Source organism: Hippocampus zosterae, chromosome 20, assembly GCF_025434085.1.
Source record: "Hippocampus zosterae strain Florida chromosome 20, ASM2543408v3, whole genome shotgun sequence".
Classification (NCBI taxonomy): Eukaryota; Metazoa; Chordata; class Actinopteri; order Syngnathiformes; family Syngnathidae; genus Hippocampus; species Hippocampus zosterae.
Window position 1 is genome coordinate 10,254,999 of NC_067470.1, and position 20,603 is coordinate 10,275,601.

Genomic DNA, 20,603 nt, shown 5'->3' on the forward strand with positions numbered 1-20,603 from the left:
CATTTACAAGAGCAAACAGAACCCAAGTGAAGCATTAGAGTAGGATATTTTGTTGCCCCCCTTAAGAACTATGGGTGCGTGTGTGCATGAGGAATGGTGTTCACAAATCATTGCATGGCTGGGCCCATCTGTCCGCAAGTATTGGCTCATATTTTGATTGCAGCCCTGGAAGACTGCAGGTCACTAATGGTGGAATGACTTTATGGTCGTAGAACTCCAGTGGTTATCTGGGATGCAGTGTGACAGGAAATACAGTGGTGACTTCAGATCTGCATGACCCAACTCAGGAGCATTTCAAAATGAGAGTCGTCTCTCGCCGGATTTATTTAGTCGTTGCTTCGACTTGTGAGTAAAAATTGGTGACGCAGCAATTTGTCATTTAGAATGAATAAATATATGTAAAAGGAAATGCTTCGAGCTGTTTAATGTCACTCATTTGATCCAACCACCCAGCTTTGCCTTATAGTGTGTGTTTAGCTTAATTCTAACAAATCAGGCAAAAAAATCATGGAGCAACAAATGTCGACCGTCATTACATTTTCTCATTTAATTCAGTGTACATCGTGCTGCTCATTCTTGTGTCCACACCTTTGCCACCTGAGGAAATTGTTGCGGAAGGCAAATAACACTGCTACATAGATGCTAATCGCTGCCTATGGCGTTTCCCATTATATGTGTTAGCATTAGGCTAGAAAACTGAAGTCTAAGCAACCCAAAATTTTGGAAGAGCCATATTGGGCCAAAAAAACAAAAAACAAATATGTCTGGAGCCGTAAAAAAAAAAAAAAGCCTTATCTAAGCATGATAATGAAGGCAACACATGACCTACAAAGCCTACAATCAAAATGACGAAGTTGCCTACAAATACACAATGAGCTTTCATGATTATTATTTTTTCCCTGCAGTGCATCCTCTAGTTCAGGGGTGCCCATCCTTTTTTGACCGAAGATCTACTTTTTGATCAACCAGCCTCCCAAGATCGACCCGTTTATGCACGCGCACATACGCACACACTTACGCAGGCATGCCGAGGCATGGGGTGCACTTTTACAGCGTGTTAACTATTGTAGCCCACGTGTACCATTTAAAAAGGAATAGAACGTGTGCCGCTGGCTGTGACGCAAATCTTCGTTGACAGAAATGTTCCATCCATCCATCCATTTTCCGAACCGCTTGATCCTCACTAGGGTCGCGGGGGGTGCTGGAGCCTATCCCAGCTGTCTGCGGGCAGTAGGCGGGGGACACCCTCGGTTGCCAGCCAATCACAGGGCACACAGAGACGAACAACCATCCACGCTCACACTCACACCTAGGGACAATTTAGAGTGTTCAATCAGCCTGCCACGCATGTTTTTGGAATGTGGGAGGAAACCGGAGCACCCGGAGAAAACCCACGCAGGCCCGGGGAGAACATGCAAACTCCACACAGGGAGGCCGGAGCTGGAATCGAACCCGGTACCTCTGCACTGTGAAGCCGACGTGCTAACCACTGGACTACCGGGCCGTGACAGAAATGTTGACATCTAATATTTATTCTACACATTTTTACAGCATTGGAAAACATTAAGAATGTTTGTGTCATGTTTGTCCGCCTACAGAAACCATATTAAAATATATTTCCCTCTCCCATCTTTTTCCATTTTCAAACATTTTTGAAAAAAGCTCCAGGAGCCCTAGGACAGCGCTAAAGTGCGGTCGGCAACCTGCGTCTCTGGAGCCGCAGGTTGCCGATCGCCGGTCTAAGCCATGCAGTTGAATTGAAGCCCCCCAAAAGATATGTATGTATCTATATACAGTAAAAAAAATTAAAAATCCTCGTCTCACCCCCCGGGGGTGAGACGAGGTGAAACCCCAAGGTCAAAATGGGAAACACCTCCAAAGGTGGTGGAGAATGACAGAGCGAAGATCCTGTGGGACTTCCAGATCCAGACTGACAAGATGGTAATGGCGAACCAACCAGATATCGTGATCATAGATAAAGGGCAGAGGAAAGCCGTTGTAGTGGATGTAGCGGTCCCAAGTGATGGAAACATCAGGAAGAAGGAACATGAGAAACTCGAGAAATACCAAGGGCTCCGTTAGGAGCTGGAGAGAGCCTGGAAGGTAAAGGTGACAGTCGTGCCTGTGGTGGTCGGAGCACTCGGGGCAGTGACCCCCAAAGTAGATGAGTGGTTGCAACAGATCCCGGGAACAACATCGGACATCTCAGTCCAGAAATGTGCAGTGCTGGGAACAGCAAGGATACTGCGCAGAACCCTCAAGCTTCCTGGCCTCTGGTAGAGGACCCGAGCTGAATGAGGGACGGACACCACCCGAGGGGTGAGATGAGGATTTTTATATATATATATTTATGTTACTAGTGTATGTTTCAAAATACAGTTGTGTAAACAAAACAAAACAAAACATTTTTGTTATTTTTGGTGCGAGGCTCGAATGAATTCATGGAGATTGCATTCAGTTCAATGGAGAAAGAGGGTTTCAGATACAAGTGATTTTGGCCAACCCTGTCATTTCCGTTGGGGTTTTAACATGTTCTAAAGTGTAATGCACATCAACCAGATACACATTTTCTTTTTTTCTATTTTCCCTGTGTGCCGCAGGGAGTTGTTCCACTCCAAGAGCACGGTTGTTAGCCTTAACTTGACGGCCAAGCTCAGGGACCTTTAAACATTTATTCTGCTCCAGGGAGGCACAAGCTCGCTTCTGTCTCCTGACCGGACAACGGCGAGTAAGTGCAGAGTGTATGTACATAGACAGGTTCCTGTGGGTTAAATGGAGCCAAGTTACTTAGCTTTTTGCATCCGTGAATTTGAGATGCAGTTTTCTTCACAGAAACATTTTGTTGATAGTCCTCGGGGTCAAAACTGAAATTCAAACGACATTTTGTCTTGTCTTCCGCCAGTGTTCTTGGCCCGGCGTTGACTTTCCGGGTCGGGCTCAACCCTGCCAATGTAACCACCGCAGATCTGGTGCAAGTCGCAGGTAAGAGAGTGGCTTTTTTTTAAATTTAAATCACTGACAACAGCGCATTCATCATCTCATTTCTCGTCGCGCCGTCAAATCGCCGCTTGAGCAAATGAAAACATGGATTCGTCTCTTCTGATAGTCGCTTCTCATCCATGTACAATGTGTAACCCCGATCAGCGAAGATTATTAACACCGTGGTGATAGATGACCATCCATTCCCGAAAAGTCACATCCATTCTCTTTGCATTGACCGTGTTAAGAGCACATTATTTGCTCTCTTTTATGAAGACGAATGGAAGGGGTGGAGATATCTATATAAAAACGGTTGCTGCATTGCAGGAACTCATCCATCATCTACCGCTTATCCGGGGCCGGGTCGCGGGGGCAACAGCTTTAGCAGGGAAGCCCAGACTTCCCTCTCCCTAGCTACTTCTTCCAGCTCTCCCCGGGGGATCCCGAGTCGTTCCCAGGCAAGCTGGGTGACATAGTCTCTCCTGCGTGTCCTGGGTCTTCCTCGGGGTCTCCTCCCGGTGGGACATGACCGGAACACCTCACCGGGGAGGCGCTCAGGAGGCATCCGAATCAGATGCCCAAGCCACCTCATCTGGCTCCTCTTGATGTGGAGGAGAAGCGGCTCAACTCTGAGCCCCTCCCGGATGACTGAGCTTCTCACCTTATCTCTAAGGGAGAGCCCGGACACCCTGCGGAGAAAACTCATTTCAGCCACTTGTATCCGGGATCTCGTTCTTTCGGTCACGACCCATAGCTCGTGACCATAGGTGAGGGTTGGGATGTAGATCTACCGGTAAATTGAGAGCTTCGCCCTTTGGCTCAGCTCCTTCTTCACCACGACAGACCGATACAACGTCCGCATCACAGCAGACGTTGCACCGATCCGCCTGTCGATCTCCCGCTCCCTCCTACCCCCACTCGTGAACAAGACCCCAAGATACTTGAACTCCTCCACTTGGGGTACGATCTCCTCCCCGACCCGGAGGGGGCACTCCACCCTTTTCCGACTGAGGACCATGGTTTCAGGAACTCAAATCAAGGCAAAATGGGCCACTGAGATCCAGAGTGGCCATTGTCACGTGTAAGTTTCAGTGTCGAAATGAGAAAAGCATAGTTGTATATATTTCATACGTATTCTGCTCTAAATCAAGGTTTCCTTCTAATTTGAACATATCAGGGTTGGTCCTTATTGCGCTCACAAATGGGGTGCCACTGCATCTCCATGTGTGAGTTATATAGAATGTTAGCCATTGAGATGAGTAAGTACTGATACCAGTTATCATATTGGGGTGATGCCGGCATTATTTTAAGGTATCAGGTACTGGCGGAGGCCGACGATACCGGCCAACCAATACTTAGAGCGGAAAAACCCCCCATAAATTGACAATAAAGTCCTCCCTGTCAGTTCTTGGCGCTATACTGTGGCGCTTCGACACGTCGACAAATCGTCATCTGCGTTGGAAAGAAAGATGACATTTTATTCATCGAAAATACTGGAGGTATTGCTACGCTATCGTTGCGTCCACTCTCGTTCACTAAATTGTGCTTGTTCTTTGTCTGCCAAGTTGTTTGCTGAGATTTATGCGTGAGCTTTGGTTCGCCGAGTTTGTGGCAAAATAGACTTTCCCACAAGATTGCAGAATGTAGTTACATTGTGCGCTCACCGTCACCCTTTTGTTTGCAGTGTTTGTTTGTTCAACAAAGGGATTAGATCAGCAAAGCTTGTCTGCCGCCCAGAAGTATGTCACTGTTGCCTTTGGGGTGGAAGTTGCGCTTGAAAATTTTTATTGGATTTTTTAAAAACTATGTGACGACTTATTTCACGACCCATATTTCCTTGATTAAAATGAATTACAGGCACACTGGACCAGCTGTATAAATTAAAGTCCAACATTTGCAGACAAATGTTTTGCGTCACGGGATCTTTTTTTTTTTCTTTTTTCGATGCCTCCTGGACATTTTGGATGGGCTGTGTTTGTTCCCTTTTTGTTGCACCTTGTGGTACAGTGACAATAAAGTTATACTGGTGCATATTCTAAACTTTTTTTTATTTTTTTGGAACTGATTTTGAATCTGCCCTCGGTTTTCCTCTAGCAACTCATATTTGCATAATTCTAATCTAATGAAGTATTCTGTAATACAGTAATCCCTCGTTTACCGCGGTGGTTAGGTTCCAAAAAGAACCAGTGATAAGTGAAATCTGTAGTGAACATTATTTTTTTTACAGTTATTATACAATACTTAACGATATACAATGAAATAAACGACCAAAACTCGTTTTCAGGCCCAATTACAAAAAAACAAATAACTATAATAGTTTTGGGAAATACTGTATTGTCGACACGTGGCGCCGCCGACGCATTCTGATTTAAAGGATTAACTCATAGAATACCACCCCTTTTCACTGGAGCAACCCCCTCAATCCCTCACATTTGACTGAATTTTGACTGCTTTGCAAGGCCCACAGAATTCTGTTCTATGGCTATATATACATGCAACCTGTCAAAAGAAAGGTGAGAATCTCTTCTTTCAGCAGAAAAAAAGCTTGTTTATATCTTTCTCCGTTCGTTGCAATCAGCATTATAAAACTGCTGGGTTTTATGGAAATGGCAGATTTTCTGCAGAAATCCAGAGAAAATGAGCTTTTTGTAAAAGCATGCATTTCAAGCATCATTTCAAGTTTTACACTATTTTTGCTTTTGTGACAGCTCAAATACCTCAATAATGTGTTCCTCCTATAAAATAACATTACAAATAATGTTTTTGTAGCAAAATAATTTATATGCACACAACAAAACTATTGAACTATGAACAGAAGTGCAAATTGAACAATGAACGAAAGTGCAGCTGTGGAGAGGATGGTTTTTGGCTTCCATCCAGTTTGTCACCACATCGATTCATCACACCACGTCCAGATGCATGACCTACAAATTATAGAAACATAAAAAGTTGCAAATATATCTTGCTGCAGAGTGAGGTACAATAACTCACTTGTATTCTTTGGCATTGGACTTAGATTTGTTCTTGTTCTTGGTTTTACAGTTCGGTGCTTTCTACAGTCTTTGTTACCGATTTGTTTTACTGTTTATTGTATATGTTAAATTGCTCCATGTACAGCACTTTGTGTTCAGCGATGGCTGCTCGAAAGTGCTCTATAATACAATTGAATTGAATTGAAATAATTGTATTTACCTTTCTTTCCACCACCAAAGCAAGGAGTCATCATCTTTTGGCTTCTGGTTGGACAATCTGTAATTTATAGAAGCATGTACAGTTACCACACTTTTATTTTTCTATTTTGTTATTGTTTCTTTCCACTTACCGTATTTTCACGACTATTCGACGCACCGTACCAATGGCCGCAGTCTCATTAATGGGTGACATTTCTGTATTTTACACATATACAGGACGCACCGTACGAATGGGCGCAGTTTTAAAGTGGTAAAACATACGCTTAAACATACGGCATGCATGCATGCTAACACGTTCGCTAACACATTAGCTTGAAGCACACACTGAAGCTCGATGCTAAAACACGTTTTTAAAAAGGCAACGAAAGCAGAACTGAGTTCGGGTGTATTTTATTTACAAGGTACTCACGTTTTTTGCTCAAGCATCACTCAGAAAGCCATCAAAGTCGTCATCTTCTGTGTCCGAATTAAACAATTGTGCAAGTATCGTTAATCCATCCAAACCGCCGGGTTCCCCCTCGTTGTCAGAGTCACTCTCGTCGTCATGTGGCTCCATGGAAATGATGCCGGCTTTGCCAAAAGCTCGAACAACTGTACTAGGAGCAACGTTCGTCCAAGCAGCTACAATCCATTCACAGATCTTGGCGTAACTAGCCCGGCGCTACCTCCCACTCTTCGTGAAGCTGTGTTCGCCATCGATCATCCATTTTTCCCATGCCGCTCGCAACTTCACCTTGAACGCCCGGTTGATGCCGATGTCCAGCGGTTGGAGTTCTTTCGTCAAGCCTCCGGGAATGACGGCAAGCTCGGAGTTCATTTGCTTGACTTTGTCTTTCACCGCTGGTGTGAGATGGGCACGCATGGAGTCGCAAATCAAGAGTGACGGCGAGGCATGGAAAAAGCCATCCGGTCTCTTAACATACACCTCACTTAGCCACTCTCTCATTTTCTCCTCGTCCATCCAACCCTTTTGGTTTGCTTTCACGATGACGCCGGCTGGAAACTTTTCTTTCGGCAGCGTCTTTCGCTTGAAAATCACCATAGGTGGCAGTTTCTGTCCGTTAGCATGACAAGCAAGAACGACAGTGAAAGCTGACTTCTCGTGCCCCGTTGTGCGTATCGCAACCGTGCTGGTCCCCTTCTTCTCCACAGTGTGGTTCACCGGGATGTCGAAAGTCAGCGGGACCTCGTCCATGTTGGTAATGTGGTTAGGCTGGATGCGTTTGTCGACAATCTTTTTACTGCAGTAGGTGCGGAAAACGGCCAGCTTTTCTTTGTAGTCCGCTGGAAGTTGCTGAGCCACGGTCGTCTTCACTCTCATAGATAGATGGCGCCGTTTCATAAAGCGAAAGCACCAAGACGGACCTCCTTGAAAATGTTCAATTTTCAATTCTTCGGCTAACGTTTTCGCCCTTAGTCGAATGGTGACCGTGGAGACGCTTCTGCCGGCTGCTCTTTGATCAAGAATCCACCGCTCCAGTTGGTCTTCCAACTCTGGCCAGCTCGCCTTATTTCCACGGAAACTGCGCTTGGTCTTTTTGACTTGGCGAAGCTCGTTCTCCTGCTTCCTCCATTTGCGAACCATGGATTCGTTGATATTAAATTCTCTGGCGGCTGCTCGATTCCCATGTTTCACTGCATAACCGATGGCTTGGAGTTTGAATTGCGCTTCGTAGGCGTGTCTCTTTGTGGAACTCATTTTCGGGGGTTCTTGAAAACCAAAACCGAAGTTGTTTTGCAATAATGCACATACTCACATTTTATACATGTGCTGCTACCTGCTAGAGGCATGCCTTACACGCCCACCCTTCACTCATTGCCGGACCCACCCCCTGCGTGCCTGTCCTCCCTCACGTCCACCTCTCTTCATATATTTACATTTCTCTCTCTCCATAATTTACATATAAGTGCGCGGACGCACTTCACTGATTGGCCGACCGCTTCTCCGCATGCGTGCGTGTCGTCACTCACATACACATTTTCTCTCTCTCCAAATTTACATATAAGTGCGCGGACGCGCTTCACTGATTGGCCGACCTCTTCCCCGCACTCCACTGATTGGCCGACCTCACTTCCGCCTTTTCTCTATATAAACAGCGTGTCGGGTCTCAGCCAGATTTTGGAACTCGGCTCATATAAAAGACGCATCGCATTATAAGGCGTCCTGTCCATTTTGGAGAAAATTTTAGACTTTTAATAGCGCCTTATAGTCGTGAAAATACGGTACATTTCAACATCTCTTACACACACATACATGCTCGCACACTGCTATTTACATTATTCATTCCACGTTGCCTAGCATCCAATTTGAAATGAAATGGAATATGAATTGAACACTAGTGGTGTTAGCAGAGCTGAGCGGACCAAAATATGTCCTGTTATTTTATTTTATTTTTTTAAACCTATGGCGACTCGCGAGTCAGCACATTTACGGCGCATATTTTCATCCACATCTACGAGATGCATCAACGTATATAAGTGATTAGTGTTACTGGCAACTTTATAGTATAGCGGGGAATGTAGCGGTGCATAAAAGTGACTGATGAGGCATAAGAAGTGATGAAGTTTTGAATGGGAACTTGCAAGCTAGTCAGCACTTACCTCCTCGTTCCAGCGGCTCTGGCGAGAACTCTCAGCTGCTTTCCGTTATGTCCAAAGGCACGTATTCGTCCGACAGATCGGGATCCAAATCGCTCTCCAATTCATCGTTTTCGCCGTCGTTATTACAAGACGATTCCAGCGAATCGCTGATGTGTGACCGACGTTGGCCATGCGAAGCAATGCAGCCTCTTTGCCAGCATTGCTGAAAGTCGCCAGGGAGACGATTTGAGGGCGATGTGCCCCACGGGAGGCACAAAATGCTCTGCCATGCGATGGTCCCTGACGTGGAGCATGTTTATCTTCATCAGATGAACTCGAAACTCGGTGTGAGCTATGCGGGCTGCGTGCAGCACGCCATGTTTGCCCAGGCTGCCGTTCGTTTGACGGGTGCTGCTTTCGATTACGTGACCGAAGCGTCATCTTCTCTTCAACACAAACACCATCTCCTTTGTTCTTTGGTTTCGAGGACGCTTTTATACCGAAAAAAACCCAATCCTTTTCAGTTAGTTGTTTCCTTTTCTCCATCGTTGCTACTTGCTAATGTTCCAATCCACTATCCACTACTATCTTCCACTATACGGCCGTTCTATTTCTGCGGCGTAATCCTGGTGGATTTTTGGACCACTGCCACCTAATGGCCATTTTTTTGCTATTTAACATTGCCGTCAAGACTAATCCTTTGGTGAGAAGTTGCATCAGACTCTCTTGCACCCTCCCCCATGAAAAAAGGTGATTGACGTATTAATACGTCATGGGGAGGGAGCGGCTATGCACTAATTGAAGTATTTATACGGCAAACGGTGTAAATGAGTTAAAAGCATTAAAAAAACTGCCCTAAAAAAATCCATGAAACAGCGAAGCTGCTGAAAGTGAACCGTGTTGGAGCGAGGGATCACTGGAAAGTGTAACCTACCCATTTGACAACGTGGCCTTCGTCACATTTGCCGTTTTCCTCTAATTCTTCCTTTCTCAAGCCCTTTATACGCCCCTCTCCAGTTTGACGGTCTGATGAGATGGCGTGTAGCGAGCGCTAATGAAAGGCGCCGAGCGAGGCTGAAATGCCAGCCCAAATGTTAAGTCAACATGATCGTCCGCCTGACCCACGTTGATGAATTATGAATCTCGACCCACCTGAATAGCAATCGGTTCACCATTCAAACGCGCGCCTGCTTCTAATTGGTGGCCGTTATTCACAACGGATGCAAAGCCTCGACAAGGATGAAATATTAAACGGCAACATTTGTGCCCTAGCTGACCTTTAAGATCAATCCCATCCCAGAGCTTCATTTCCTGTATACCTTTACCGCCTCGCCTCGCACATCACAGTGTGAAATAGAGCGGACTTCCCCACCCCACTCATTTCTTATATTAGCACTGATGCAAAGTGAATACATAGTTCAAATCTTGTCGTGTTGCCTTAGTACTGCAAATCTATCCTCGTCGATGGCTCGGACGCAACATGGCAGGGTCATGGTTTTTTGTGTGTGTTTGTTTTTATTCCCCCCCCCCCCCCCATGAGTGTTTTTTTTAAGTGGGTAGCAGGTTGCGAAGCAACAGCATGCTTTAAATGGAATCCGAAAATCAAACTGACGCCCACATGCAGCGGCCACCTGAGTAATCCCGGCTGACTGACCTTTGCCTTACGTGTGACTGTGCATAAATGACGTGGCCTCCTAATGAACTCATCAAAACCCCATGCCGCATTCTGGCCTGAACCTGCTGCTGGGAGCCTGCGCAGAATGCCTTCTTGCGGTCTTCACAAGCTGCTGTAATCAGGCTAGTATCAGAAGAGTAAACTACTTTTTTTAAAAATTTCTTCTCTGACATAAAGTAAAGATGAACTGCACAGGGTTGATTTTAACAGTTTGAGGACGAATTTTCAACAAATGTCAAATGATTCCAAATACTATTACCGTATTTCCCACACTATAAGGCACACTTAAAAGCATTGCACTGCCCCCCGACAGCTGATATATTTTGAAATACATCAGGAAGATAGAGCGTTCATTTAGTAGTTTGTTGCCATGTCAAATTAAGTTCTGGTACTCATATGTTTAGAATACACAGCTGAGATGACACATTTAGATGTTCAATACAACAGTACTCAAGTCATATATTCTTTATCCTCTACCTGGAAGTGAGATTACCTGAACAGGTGTCTTTCTCGTCCATGTAAAAAACCGACACTATGTCTGTATATGCAGGTAGTTGAATTTAATGCAGAGTTGTTTTCTGACCTTGCAGACCTATCAGCGTTATGCCTCAATTCTTTATCCTCGACCAATTTTCTGCAGTTTTGCACGGGTGCATGTTCTGCTACAGAAGCACATTGTACAAAGGCGAACCTCCACTGGGGCTACCTTGACTGTACCCGGCATTGTCCGACAGAGGTTAATATGGCTCGGCCGCATACTGCTGTCCATCTATCTGCCCATCACTTTCCATTTGATGTGCTCAATGCCCCATTGAAAAGACGAGACAAAGAGACTCCGTTGAAAGGCACGGACAGTATTGTGGAGATTTGATAACTCATTGAAAAGCATCTTTGGGGCAGCAGGTTCTTAGCGGCAGCGTTGGTGAAAGGCCTGCTGGGAGGTCTGACTGTATTAGCGGAGGTAGAGGCTCTTGTGTTCTGCTCAACTGGAAAACCGCAGGACAAAGACGCGCGTTGCCTAATCCCTGCTCGGCTGCAAAACAAAAGGGAAAGCTGCCGCTTTATCGAAACTGCAAGGCGTTTTGTGTGTGTGTGTGTGCGCGTGTGTGTGTCCTTGTATGTGTTTTTTGTTTGCATGATTTTTTTATTTTTGTGCAGCTGTGCAACTCCGGGACTCTTTGCTTTTTCTCAGACTCACCAAGTAGCGGCCATTTTATGGAATTCCAGGTTGGATTTTGCTTTCTGTACGTGCAAGGAAATCAAGTCGCATTTATGCAGGGTTGGTCTGAAACATGAACCTCGCAATGGAGTACTGTATTGTGTATATTAATCTATCAACAGGCTTTGTTGACACATACAACTTCCCTATTGCTTGGCCATTTTATGCCATTAGCAAATATTGAGGGTTGGTTTGACGGGTTGACGGTATCATGATATTTTCTCATTGGGTGGAAGGCATGACCTTCTCCCATTGGTCCGTAGATTTTCCGTCACGTGTGGCCTTTTAGGAACGCGTCTTCCTGCCTCTTTGAATAATAATCTCACTCTCACAGATCTCCTGTCATCACTGAAGTGTGAGGAAGCAACACGGGGTGGGGCGGGGGTTGGGGGGTATTGTCTGTGTGCCTCCCTGGGGTGACAGCCGTGTGTCAGGGTCTCTTGCTCGCTTGCTCCAGATGGCCCAGCCACTTGCGGTCAGGGTCCCCTGGCTCCCAGCCTTCATTGACCGGGGGCCGGGGTTCTCACGGCCCGGGGGCCCGCAGACTCATTGCTGCGGCCTGGCCTCTGGGGGCCTTTGTGCCCTTTGAGGGGCTCAGGGGTCATCCGGGCGTGACAGCCGAGACAAAAGGAGCGTCTTCACCCGGCTCCCACTGACTTCACTCGCAGTCTCTCTCAGAAATCGCCAGAGCCCGATTTTTGGCCTGGACATCCTCGGCCACAGTGTGGAGCCTCTGGCTTGTGTCGTCAAGTGATTCTATAACACATGCTTAAGGAGCCTGCCGTTTGTCATAATAAATTCATGCCAGTTCATTTGCGATCATATGTTCTTGGTTTTTACAGTCTACTGACCGTAATGCCCTTTGATGTGGGAAAGGAGAGCCACCGTGGCGGTGTATTTTTCAGCCGTTAGTAGAATAGTAAATGCGCAAACGTAATGAGCACACTCATGTCGGGCCTGCTGTCAGTCACAGCTCCTAAGTTTCTAAGCAGGTGGAAGAGATGAAACACTATAATGGGACCACAAATAGTTTATTATTCCTTATCGATGCTACCAGATGGCAGCAAAGCACTTTATTTGATGAGACAAGGCTGTGACCTGACTAAATGAAGCTCCTCCCCTCACTTTAACATCGTTCCCTGGCCCTGAGATGCCACAATATTGCACCAAAGTAATATTTTTGGACAAGACAAAACTTGCGCCTGAACACAACAACAGGTACATCGTTTTATTCGCAAATATCAAAGCATATCTGTAGGTTTCCGGAAAAAAAAAAAAAACTAAATTCTGTAAATTTGTGAATGCTGAATCGTGACGAAGTGGTGGAAGACTGTAATGGAGTCAAAGGCTAGGACAGGGTTTCATTGCGCAACGAATCCCCGTTTTAAGCTAGCATGTTCATTGTCCAGCTCAGATCTCCTGGTGAATGCGTGGACAGTTTTTGATCTGGGGAAAAAATAAAAACCACGGCCACATTAATGGCGGCTGCCGTTTGAGTGCTAGTCCTCTGCCAGCTGAGCATATTAGCATTGATCTCCCACGCAGCCAGAGTTGACCTTCACTGTGGTGAACACTTGTCAAAATGCCAATGATAATTACCTGCTCTCTCTTTGGCGAAAACAGCACAGCCCCTCATCTGGGGAGTTTTACAAGCCGCCCGTGTTCCTGCCGTTTGTTGTGGCCAATCTGAGCTGCTGGCGTTCCATTTTGCCACTGTAATGTTTTACTGCTCTGGACCAACAAACCACCAAAGGCTGGGGAAAAAAAAAGTGAGAATTACATTTTCTCGCCTACATTTCTGTTGTTGTCCGTGACGTGCTGTGGTGAAATGGATTTTTTTTAAAACAATATACAGCACTGTGTCCGCTCCCTGAACATCTGTATCAGTGAGCATAGAGGTCAGAAAAGAAGCCTCCTTCATCCCGATTCTCCCTGGGCACTCTCCCCTCAATCCCCATCGCCGGCTACCACCCTTTCCGCTTGAGTGCTTGAATGTCCTCAGTTCGCTGATCAAAGTCTTCCTCGGTCTCTTCTCCTCCATTGCCGCTGGCTCTGAGTGTGTGTTGGATAAGAGGCAAGCATGTGTGTCGTACGCTCCATCCTCTTTTGCATCATCCGCCGTCTGCCGCAAGGCACTCACACGTAGCGCACGAAGACGGACAGATGCACACACACGTTGACGAACGGTGACGCTAATGCGATACGATGCGCTCCGCATTTTCCCCCTTCCCGCACGTTTTTGCATTGATAGGCCGACAAAGGAAAGAACACGTGTTGCTGCATGCTTGTAGCCATGCAAACTTTCCACCGTCGCAGCCTCAGATGGTTTGTTTGATGGTGGTCTTGAAGACGAACTGGGGTTCCAATTTAACACTCAAATATTCAAAAAATCTCAATGTAGTCTAAAAAAAATAGTCATACGGCGTGTTCTTCAGTTGTTGCCATGAGCTACCATATTTTCAGAATTATAAATCGCTCCGGTGTATAGGTCGCACTCGCCATTAAATACATAATAAAGAAGAAAAATCATGTATAAATTGCACTGGTTTAAGTATAAGTGACATTTTTAGGTGAAATTTCTTTTTCTCAGTTTTTTTGCCCAGGAATCGCCATTTTCATAAAACTTAGCCATTTTGTAATGCCGATTGCTGAAGAATGGAAAAAGAAGAGAGTTCAAACTTTATTTTGGTAGGCTCCATGTTTATATAGCATTAGAACCAAATATTCTCTGGGCCGTGCAAGATCAGTCAAAATCCAGTAAAACGCTGAGGGGGTTGCTCCAGTGAAAATGGCTGAGATTGAATGAGTTAATGTCTCATTTGTGAAGTTTTGTGTACTTGGGAAAGGTTTTAGAAAAATGTTTTTACTTGCATCCTGCAAAGCGGCAGTCACTTTTTGCATGACAGAAGTCTGAAATTTGACATCCGAGACTACATTCTCCCACTCAGTTCAAAGCAATGATCATTTTTAATTATAATCATGACTTTACTTGCGTTGGTTAGTCAAAGTCAATGTCATGTTCCGACATAAGCGGTAATATATAGCTAATGTGATTTTTGTTTTCACCCTGTTTTTGCACGTGAACTCCTTTTAATACTCATGTCCAGTAAGAAAAGACAACAGTCTCACTTGGTTTGCTGTGACACATTTGGATTGGCCGTTTTTTAAATTTTTATTTTTGGTGTCGTATGAAGCCGAGCCGCTACCCATCAACCAATGCAGACCAGCGAAAGCTGGGTCACATTGCGAAAGCTCTCCCAAGGCCGTGATGGGTCATTCCACTTGTATTCTCCTCTCCTTCTCCAAACTGATCTCTCCCCAAGGAGCTGTTTCTGACATTTGCTTTAAAAAAAAACCACACAAATCTTTGGGAATCCTCTCTTTGTACACTCTCGGGAGAAAGTGAGCTCTCATCAAACACTCTTTCATTGTACACCTCTTATTGGAAAGTTGTCATGTGGAAACATTTCTATTGTACCACCAAGTTGAGAACGTTCCAGACGATTAATGATTCGGGCAGTGTCTTGAGCTCCCTTTTATCCTGTTTGTCCTCGTCGGTCATGCACTTCCCCCTTTGCTTTGGTGCTTCTCCATGCTCTCCTGCTCTTGGTTACTCCTCTCCTCCGAGCTCGAGTGTTCACCGCAGCGTTGCTCCCGTAAGCATGATTACTGTGTCGACGTGGCCGTTGCGAAGAAGCTCGCGATTGTAACAGGTTCCCGTCAATAGCTAGCCAGATCTGTAGTGCATTAAAGGATCTTCACCCGTAGATGGGGATTAGTGTCGCCTGGCATTGTTTGTTTGCTAATTCCATCTCTGAGGTATTTGTCAGGGAAATAGTCATGAATAATTGAAAGTGATTTCTAGTGGATGAAACCGAGCTATCAGCAAATGGCGGGAGATTAATGAGAAATGTGCTGCAACGCAAATTGAAGCATTGGAGCGAACCGCAGAGACAAAACAAAACCAAAAAAAAAAAAAAAAATAGAATATGCATTTGATAACAAAATAACAGAGATGATATATTAATGTTGTAATGCGGTTGTCTGGAGTAACTCAAAGTGTGTTCCCACCATTAAATAACACGCAATGATTATATTGATGGCCCTTTTCCTTTCCCAAAACACGGCTTTTTGATTACTAAAACAAGACGAGACCTGTGCGAATGTTCATTGACGAAATGAGACTGGCCTGAAATGTTATCGGATATGGCACCTCTCACGAAATGAATATGTTCTGGAAGAAATTTCGTAACTAGAAAATTTGTAAGTAGAGATGCGTTTTCCATGTGAATGCCCTAATCCGTTCCAAGGCCCCCCAAATTTCAGACATACATTTTTTCCTAAAGTATAAAAATGCATCAAAAAATGTAACAAATCATCTTACAATTAGATTATTGCACAATAAATGAGAGTTGTGCATAATGTAAAAAACAAAGAATAAAGTAAATAATAAGAATGATGGTCATTTAACTATTAACTGTGTCCTCATCGTTTTTTTGCCCTCTTTAGTCCATGTTCTCTCTCAGAAGTGGTTTTTGCCTGGCGTTTTGTCAAGACCTCATCCAAGGATGTTGGTTTTGTCGGCTTTTAACAATCCTTCAAAAATGTCCAAGGCAAACATCAGCATAGTGAGCAATCGCCTGCCTGATGAACAGTTTTTCTGGGTTATTTACATTTACGTAAAACTATTAGAATGCCTCATGGTGAATGACGAAGACGCTGCATCGTCACATCACATGTCTGTCTATATATCGACAGACATAGACTCATACGGTAGAGGTCCTTCTTAGCCGATGGGATGGTAGGATGATGCTCAGTAATAGCCAAGGGAGAACAGCTATGAGTATGTTGCGTTCAAGAAACTCGGAGCTGCGAGGAGCAGCCCACACTGTATTTTTATCTTTTGTATCTTGAAATTTCTTTCGTAACAAGAGGCAATATTTTCCACTCAAGGCGTTTTGTATCTTGAAAATTTTGTATGAAGAGACGTTCATAAACAGAGGTACCGCTGTATGTTCAACCCAAGGTAAGTCACAAGGCCACTTTACATAACCTACACATAATGTTACTCTACAGCTGACTTTGTGATCAATTTCAAGGTAAGCTTCAAGTTTTCCCCGTAACTCCTGGCCCTTACCTAGCTTTGTTGCGCTAACGAGAATTCAGTAGGTTAGGGTTAGGGTTCGTAGTGTTATTGTTGTGTAAAACATTTTTGTACAGGCAGCAAGCGTATCGACCCGCGTTTGAATGACTGTCTAAAATTTGAAGGGAAATGTCAGATTTTCGGCCCTTTCCTGTTCTCCACACACAAAACCAAACCAAACCAGCAGTGTTGACACATAAGTTGTTTTCATTGAAAACTATTCTATAATTGGACTATAAATTGGGTGAGTGGGAGACATTTTATCCACACGGCTAATCATCAGTTAAATGTTGTCTATTTATCCTCATCATGATTCTGCACGATTGAAAACATTTGTGGATGGATCCAAATGTCTCATAAGATTCCCACTCATTGAAATTATAAAAGCAAAGCTCATTATCAGCCTCTTTTATTTGGTGTAAACTGTTCCCCATTACGTTACACTAAATGTTGGAATCAAGCTTCTCTGGACAGGACAATAAAAAAGTCAGACTAAAGACAATGGTCGGAATCTCATTTCCAGCCGAGCCCTGCCGGATAGCTGACGACGGCGGCCTAATGGCTTCAATTGCTTTCTGATTTATGACAAAGTGTGTAAATTCTTAACAAACAACAATTGTGCTCTGTGTCACATTTTTGGCAATTCATAAGGAACGGAACGACTTTACATCAACTGATTCCAACCAGCGAAAGCATTCAAATAAACTGTTCACTCTCCTCATGTCAATTTCCCCGATTTAAGATCAGTGCAGGCTTTGGCGAAAGCTTAATTTGATTAAAATCTGGCCAAAATCAACAATCTTATCTTTGTTCACTGTATTATTTGTAGAATAATGCTAGGCAAGCGTGAGGCCTGATTACTATTTGTGCTAGCAACCACACATTCTGATAATGATTCTTTAAGAGCATTAGCAACACACGTCGTTTTTTAAATTTTTGTTTTTCCTCATCCTGTGGTGGCTCGCTTACCGGTACATTTGAAAGTGTTCTTTTTATCATTCAAAGTCGTGTTTGAATGTTTAAACTCATTTTTTTAATGAAAAAAATATTACGAAAGAGCTTGGCGCACTTCCTCAGTCAGCTTTGAGGCTGTGGGAATGATTTCAGTATGATAAATCACCACTAGGTGACAGGAGTGACTTTGATCAGATCTTGGTCCACACACAGCGCGAGTGGGTGTGGGGTGTGGTGCGGCAATCTCGCGACGCGACGCGTGGCGTGCAGAAGCAGTGTGGTCGTGAGTGCAGCGTTTGGAAAACTGTTTGGAAACTTTTAATTTTGCATTCAAAGTGACATTTTGTTTTGCTATTGAGTAGGAGGGCGGCCCGGTGGTCGAGTGGTTAGCGCATCGACCTCACAATGCAGACGTACCGGGTTCAATTTCAGCTCTGGCCTCCCTGTGTGGAGTTTGCATGTTCTACCTGGGTCTGCGTGGGTTTCCTCCGGGTACTTTGGTTTACTCCAACTTTCCGAAAACATGCATGGCAGGCTGTTTGAACACTCTAAATTGTCCCTAGGTGTGAGTGTGAGCGCGGATGGTTGTTTATCCGTGTTTGCCTTGCGATTGGCTGGGATAGGCTCCAGTGTCCCCCGCGACCGTTGTGAGGACAAGTGGATATTATTTAGTCGGAAAGCATTGTCGAGAGATTCGAGGTATCACAAATGAAAAACAAAATAGCATCAAAGTGAAAGTTCTGCCTGAAATGAATCCTTTCCCAAAAAATATTTTACTCAGATTTTTTTCTGAGAAAAGCGTGCTCTCAAGAGATTTACCAGTGTTCAACTGCTGTTTGCGAAAGAATGGTAAAAGGTACGAATGTACTTTTTCCTAGTCAAAGAAGAGGGCTATTTTATTTATTTTGGGGGAGTAGGTTTGTTTATATAGCTAGTGAACTCAATCTTCTGTCGGCCTTCGAAGAATTCGTCAAAATAGTCAAAAATAGCTGGCTCCGGCTCTCCCAGTTCGAGAAAAACGGCTGGCATTGAATGCGTTCAACGTGTTTAAGGGGTACGACTCGTTTCAACTACAGCATCTGAAAGCACAAAATGGAGGTTCACTGGCATAGTCAATAGCGATATAGAGCCCCCAAGTGACAAAGCAACAGCATCCATTCCCACCATTACTTTCAAGCTCGGTGTATGAGTCCCCTTCTATGCTATGTTTAGGAGTCTCCTTGAGTTTTTGTCATGGCTCTCCATAGGTTGGAGGAGCGAGCGAGCGAGAGAGAGAGAGAGAGAGAGAGAGAGAGAGAGAGAGAGAGAGAGAGAGAGAGAAAGAGAGAGAGACGGTAGGATTAAAGCACCATGTTGAGCAGAAAATCCAACCTCCTCTTCAGCGGCGGCCCCCATCGGCTCCCACCTTTTTCTCCTTTTTTTTTCGCTCTGCGCCGACCCTCTCAGCCTTCATCTCTTCTGTTCTCTCCGTCCTTCATCTTCCCGCATCGAACGCTGCCTCGCTGATGGCTCTTACCATGTGGAGAGCAACGGGTTCTTGCATGTTTTTTTTTCCTTTTTTTCTTTTCCACATTATGAAGCAGCTCGTCCAAACAGCCCAGTAAACGAGTATCATCCCATCTCTTTGCTAAGAGTCATAATGTAATGATATCCCCCCCACCCAAAAAAAATGCACCACCCTCCATTATGCTAAATCGAAAGAAGCTGTGAAGATGATCTTCTGGAGGAGTTCACGAAAGGGTTTTATGTAGTGCTGATTCAATCACGCCCCTCTGTCCAACTCAACAGGGGGGTAAAATGACGTTAACTCGCTGCATTAACACCCACCAAGACCAATGTTAAAAACATCGTCACCCTCAACTCAATACGCTGTAGGTTAAAGTACCTCTCCCACATGCTTGAAAACACACTTTTTAAACACCCTGTAAACGCATTTTAACACTCAAAATGGAAAAAAAATCTGTTCAAAAGCGGGACTGTGTTATTTGACACTGCGGGGCATCGCTCTGTACTTCAGCTTCCTCATCGTGCGCTACTTTTCTCAAAATCAAGCTCCTCGAATCACCCAAACAGTTTCTTGGCACCAAGATGATGCTGGCAAAACACCACTTTTGTTTAAATTAATCTCCTTAATTGGCCTTAAGTGACCACAAAATGGTGCATCAGTCATTCTTTTATTGTTTTGGCCTGAATACAAAAACAGCAAATAAGTGACTTTTTCAGAACATAAAGGAGGATGGGTTAAAAAAGACAAAAATCACAAATATACGGCGCTTTATGGGTGCTCATTTTATTCCGTCCTCTCTGCACTACTCCAATAAATAACAATCGCTGTACTCTGCGCCAAGTCCTCAAGGAGTGATTTGTCTGATACATATCAACATAGTAGAGAAGACACGCCCCTTTTGAGCTGCATGAGTCCATTATAATATGAGATCATCTTTTCTGGTCTTAACATGTGATCAATGGGAATTCTCATCAGAGAATTACCGGGGGAGCGGCTGGCCCGACCACTCAACACGAAATCAAAATAAAAATGAAATAAAACAAAATATTTTGAATTATTTTTACTGTATTTTCTGCACTATAAGGCGCACCGAAAAGCATTAAATTTTCTCAAATACATAATAATTCATTCATTCATTCATTCATTCATTCATTCATTCATTCATCTTCCAAGCCGCTTGATACTCACTAGGGTCGCGGGGGGTGCTGGAGCCTATTCCAGCTGTCTTCGGGCAGTAGGCGGGGGACACCCTGAATCGGTTGCCAGCCAATCGCAGGGCACACAGAAACGAACAACCATTCGCACACACACTCACACCTAGGGACAAGTTAGAGTGTTAAATCAGCTTGCCATGT

The 20,603-nt window shown here is 44.5% G+C and overlaps 1 protein-coding gene and 1 long non-coding RNA gene across 2 annotated transcripts in view; one reads left to right on the plus strand and one right to left on the minus strand.

Moving 5' to 3' along the window:
• Positions 1–20,603, plus strand: part of ptprn2 (protein tyrosine phosphatase receptor type N2) — a 132,178-nt gene that overhangs the window by 28,007 nt on the left and 83,568 nt on the right. The window contains exon 10 of the mRNA XM_052054086.1: positions 2,903–2,982. Within this exon, the coding sequence (XP_051910046.1) occupies positions 2,903–2,982 (80 nt within the window). The remainder of the gene's footprint in view (positions 1–2,902; positions 2,983–20,603) is intronic.
• LOC127592999 (uncharacterized) lies at positions 5,693–8,949 on the minus strand. Its single transcript, XR_007960284.1, has 3 exons — positions 8,772–8,949; positions 6,172–6,228; positions 5,693–5,903 (listed from the first exon to the last, which is right to left on the minus strand). It is a non-coding gene; the product is annotated as an uncharacterized LOC127592999 (long non-coding RNA).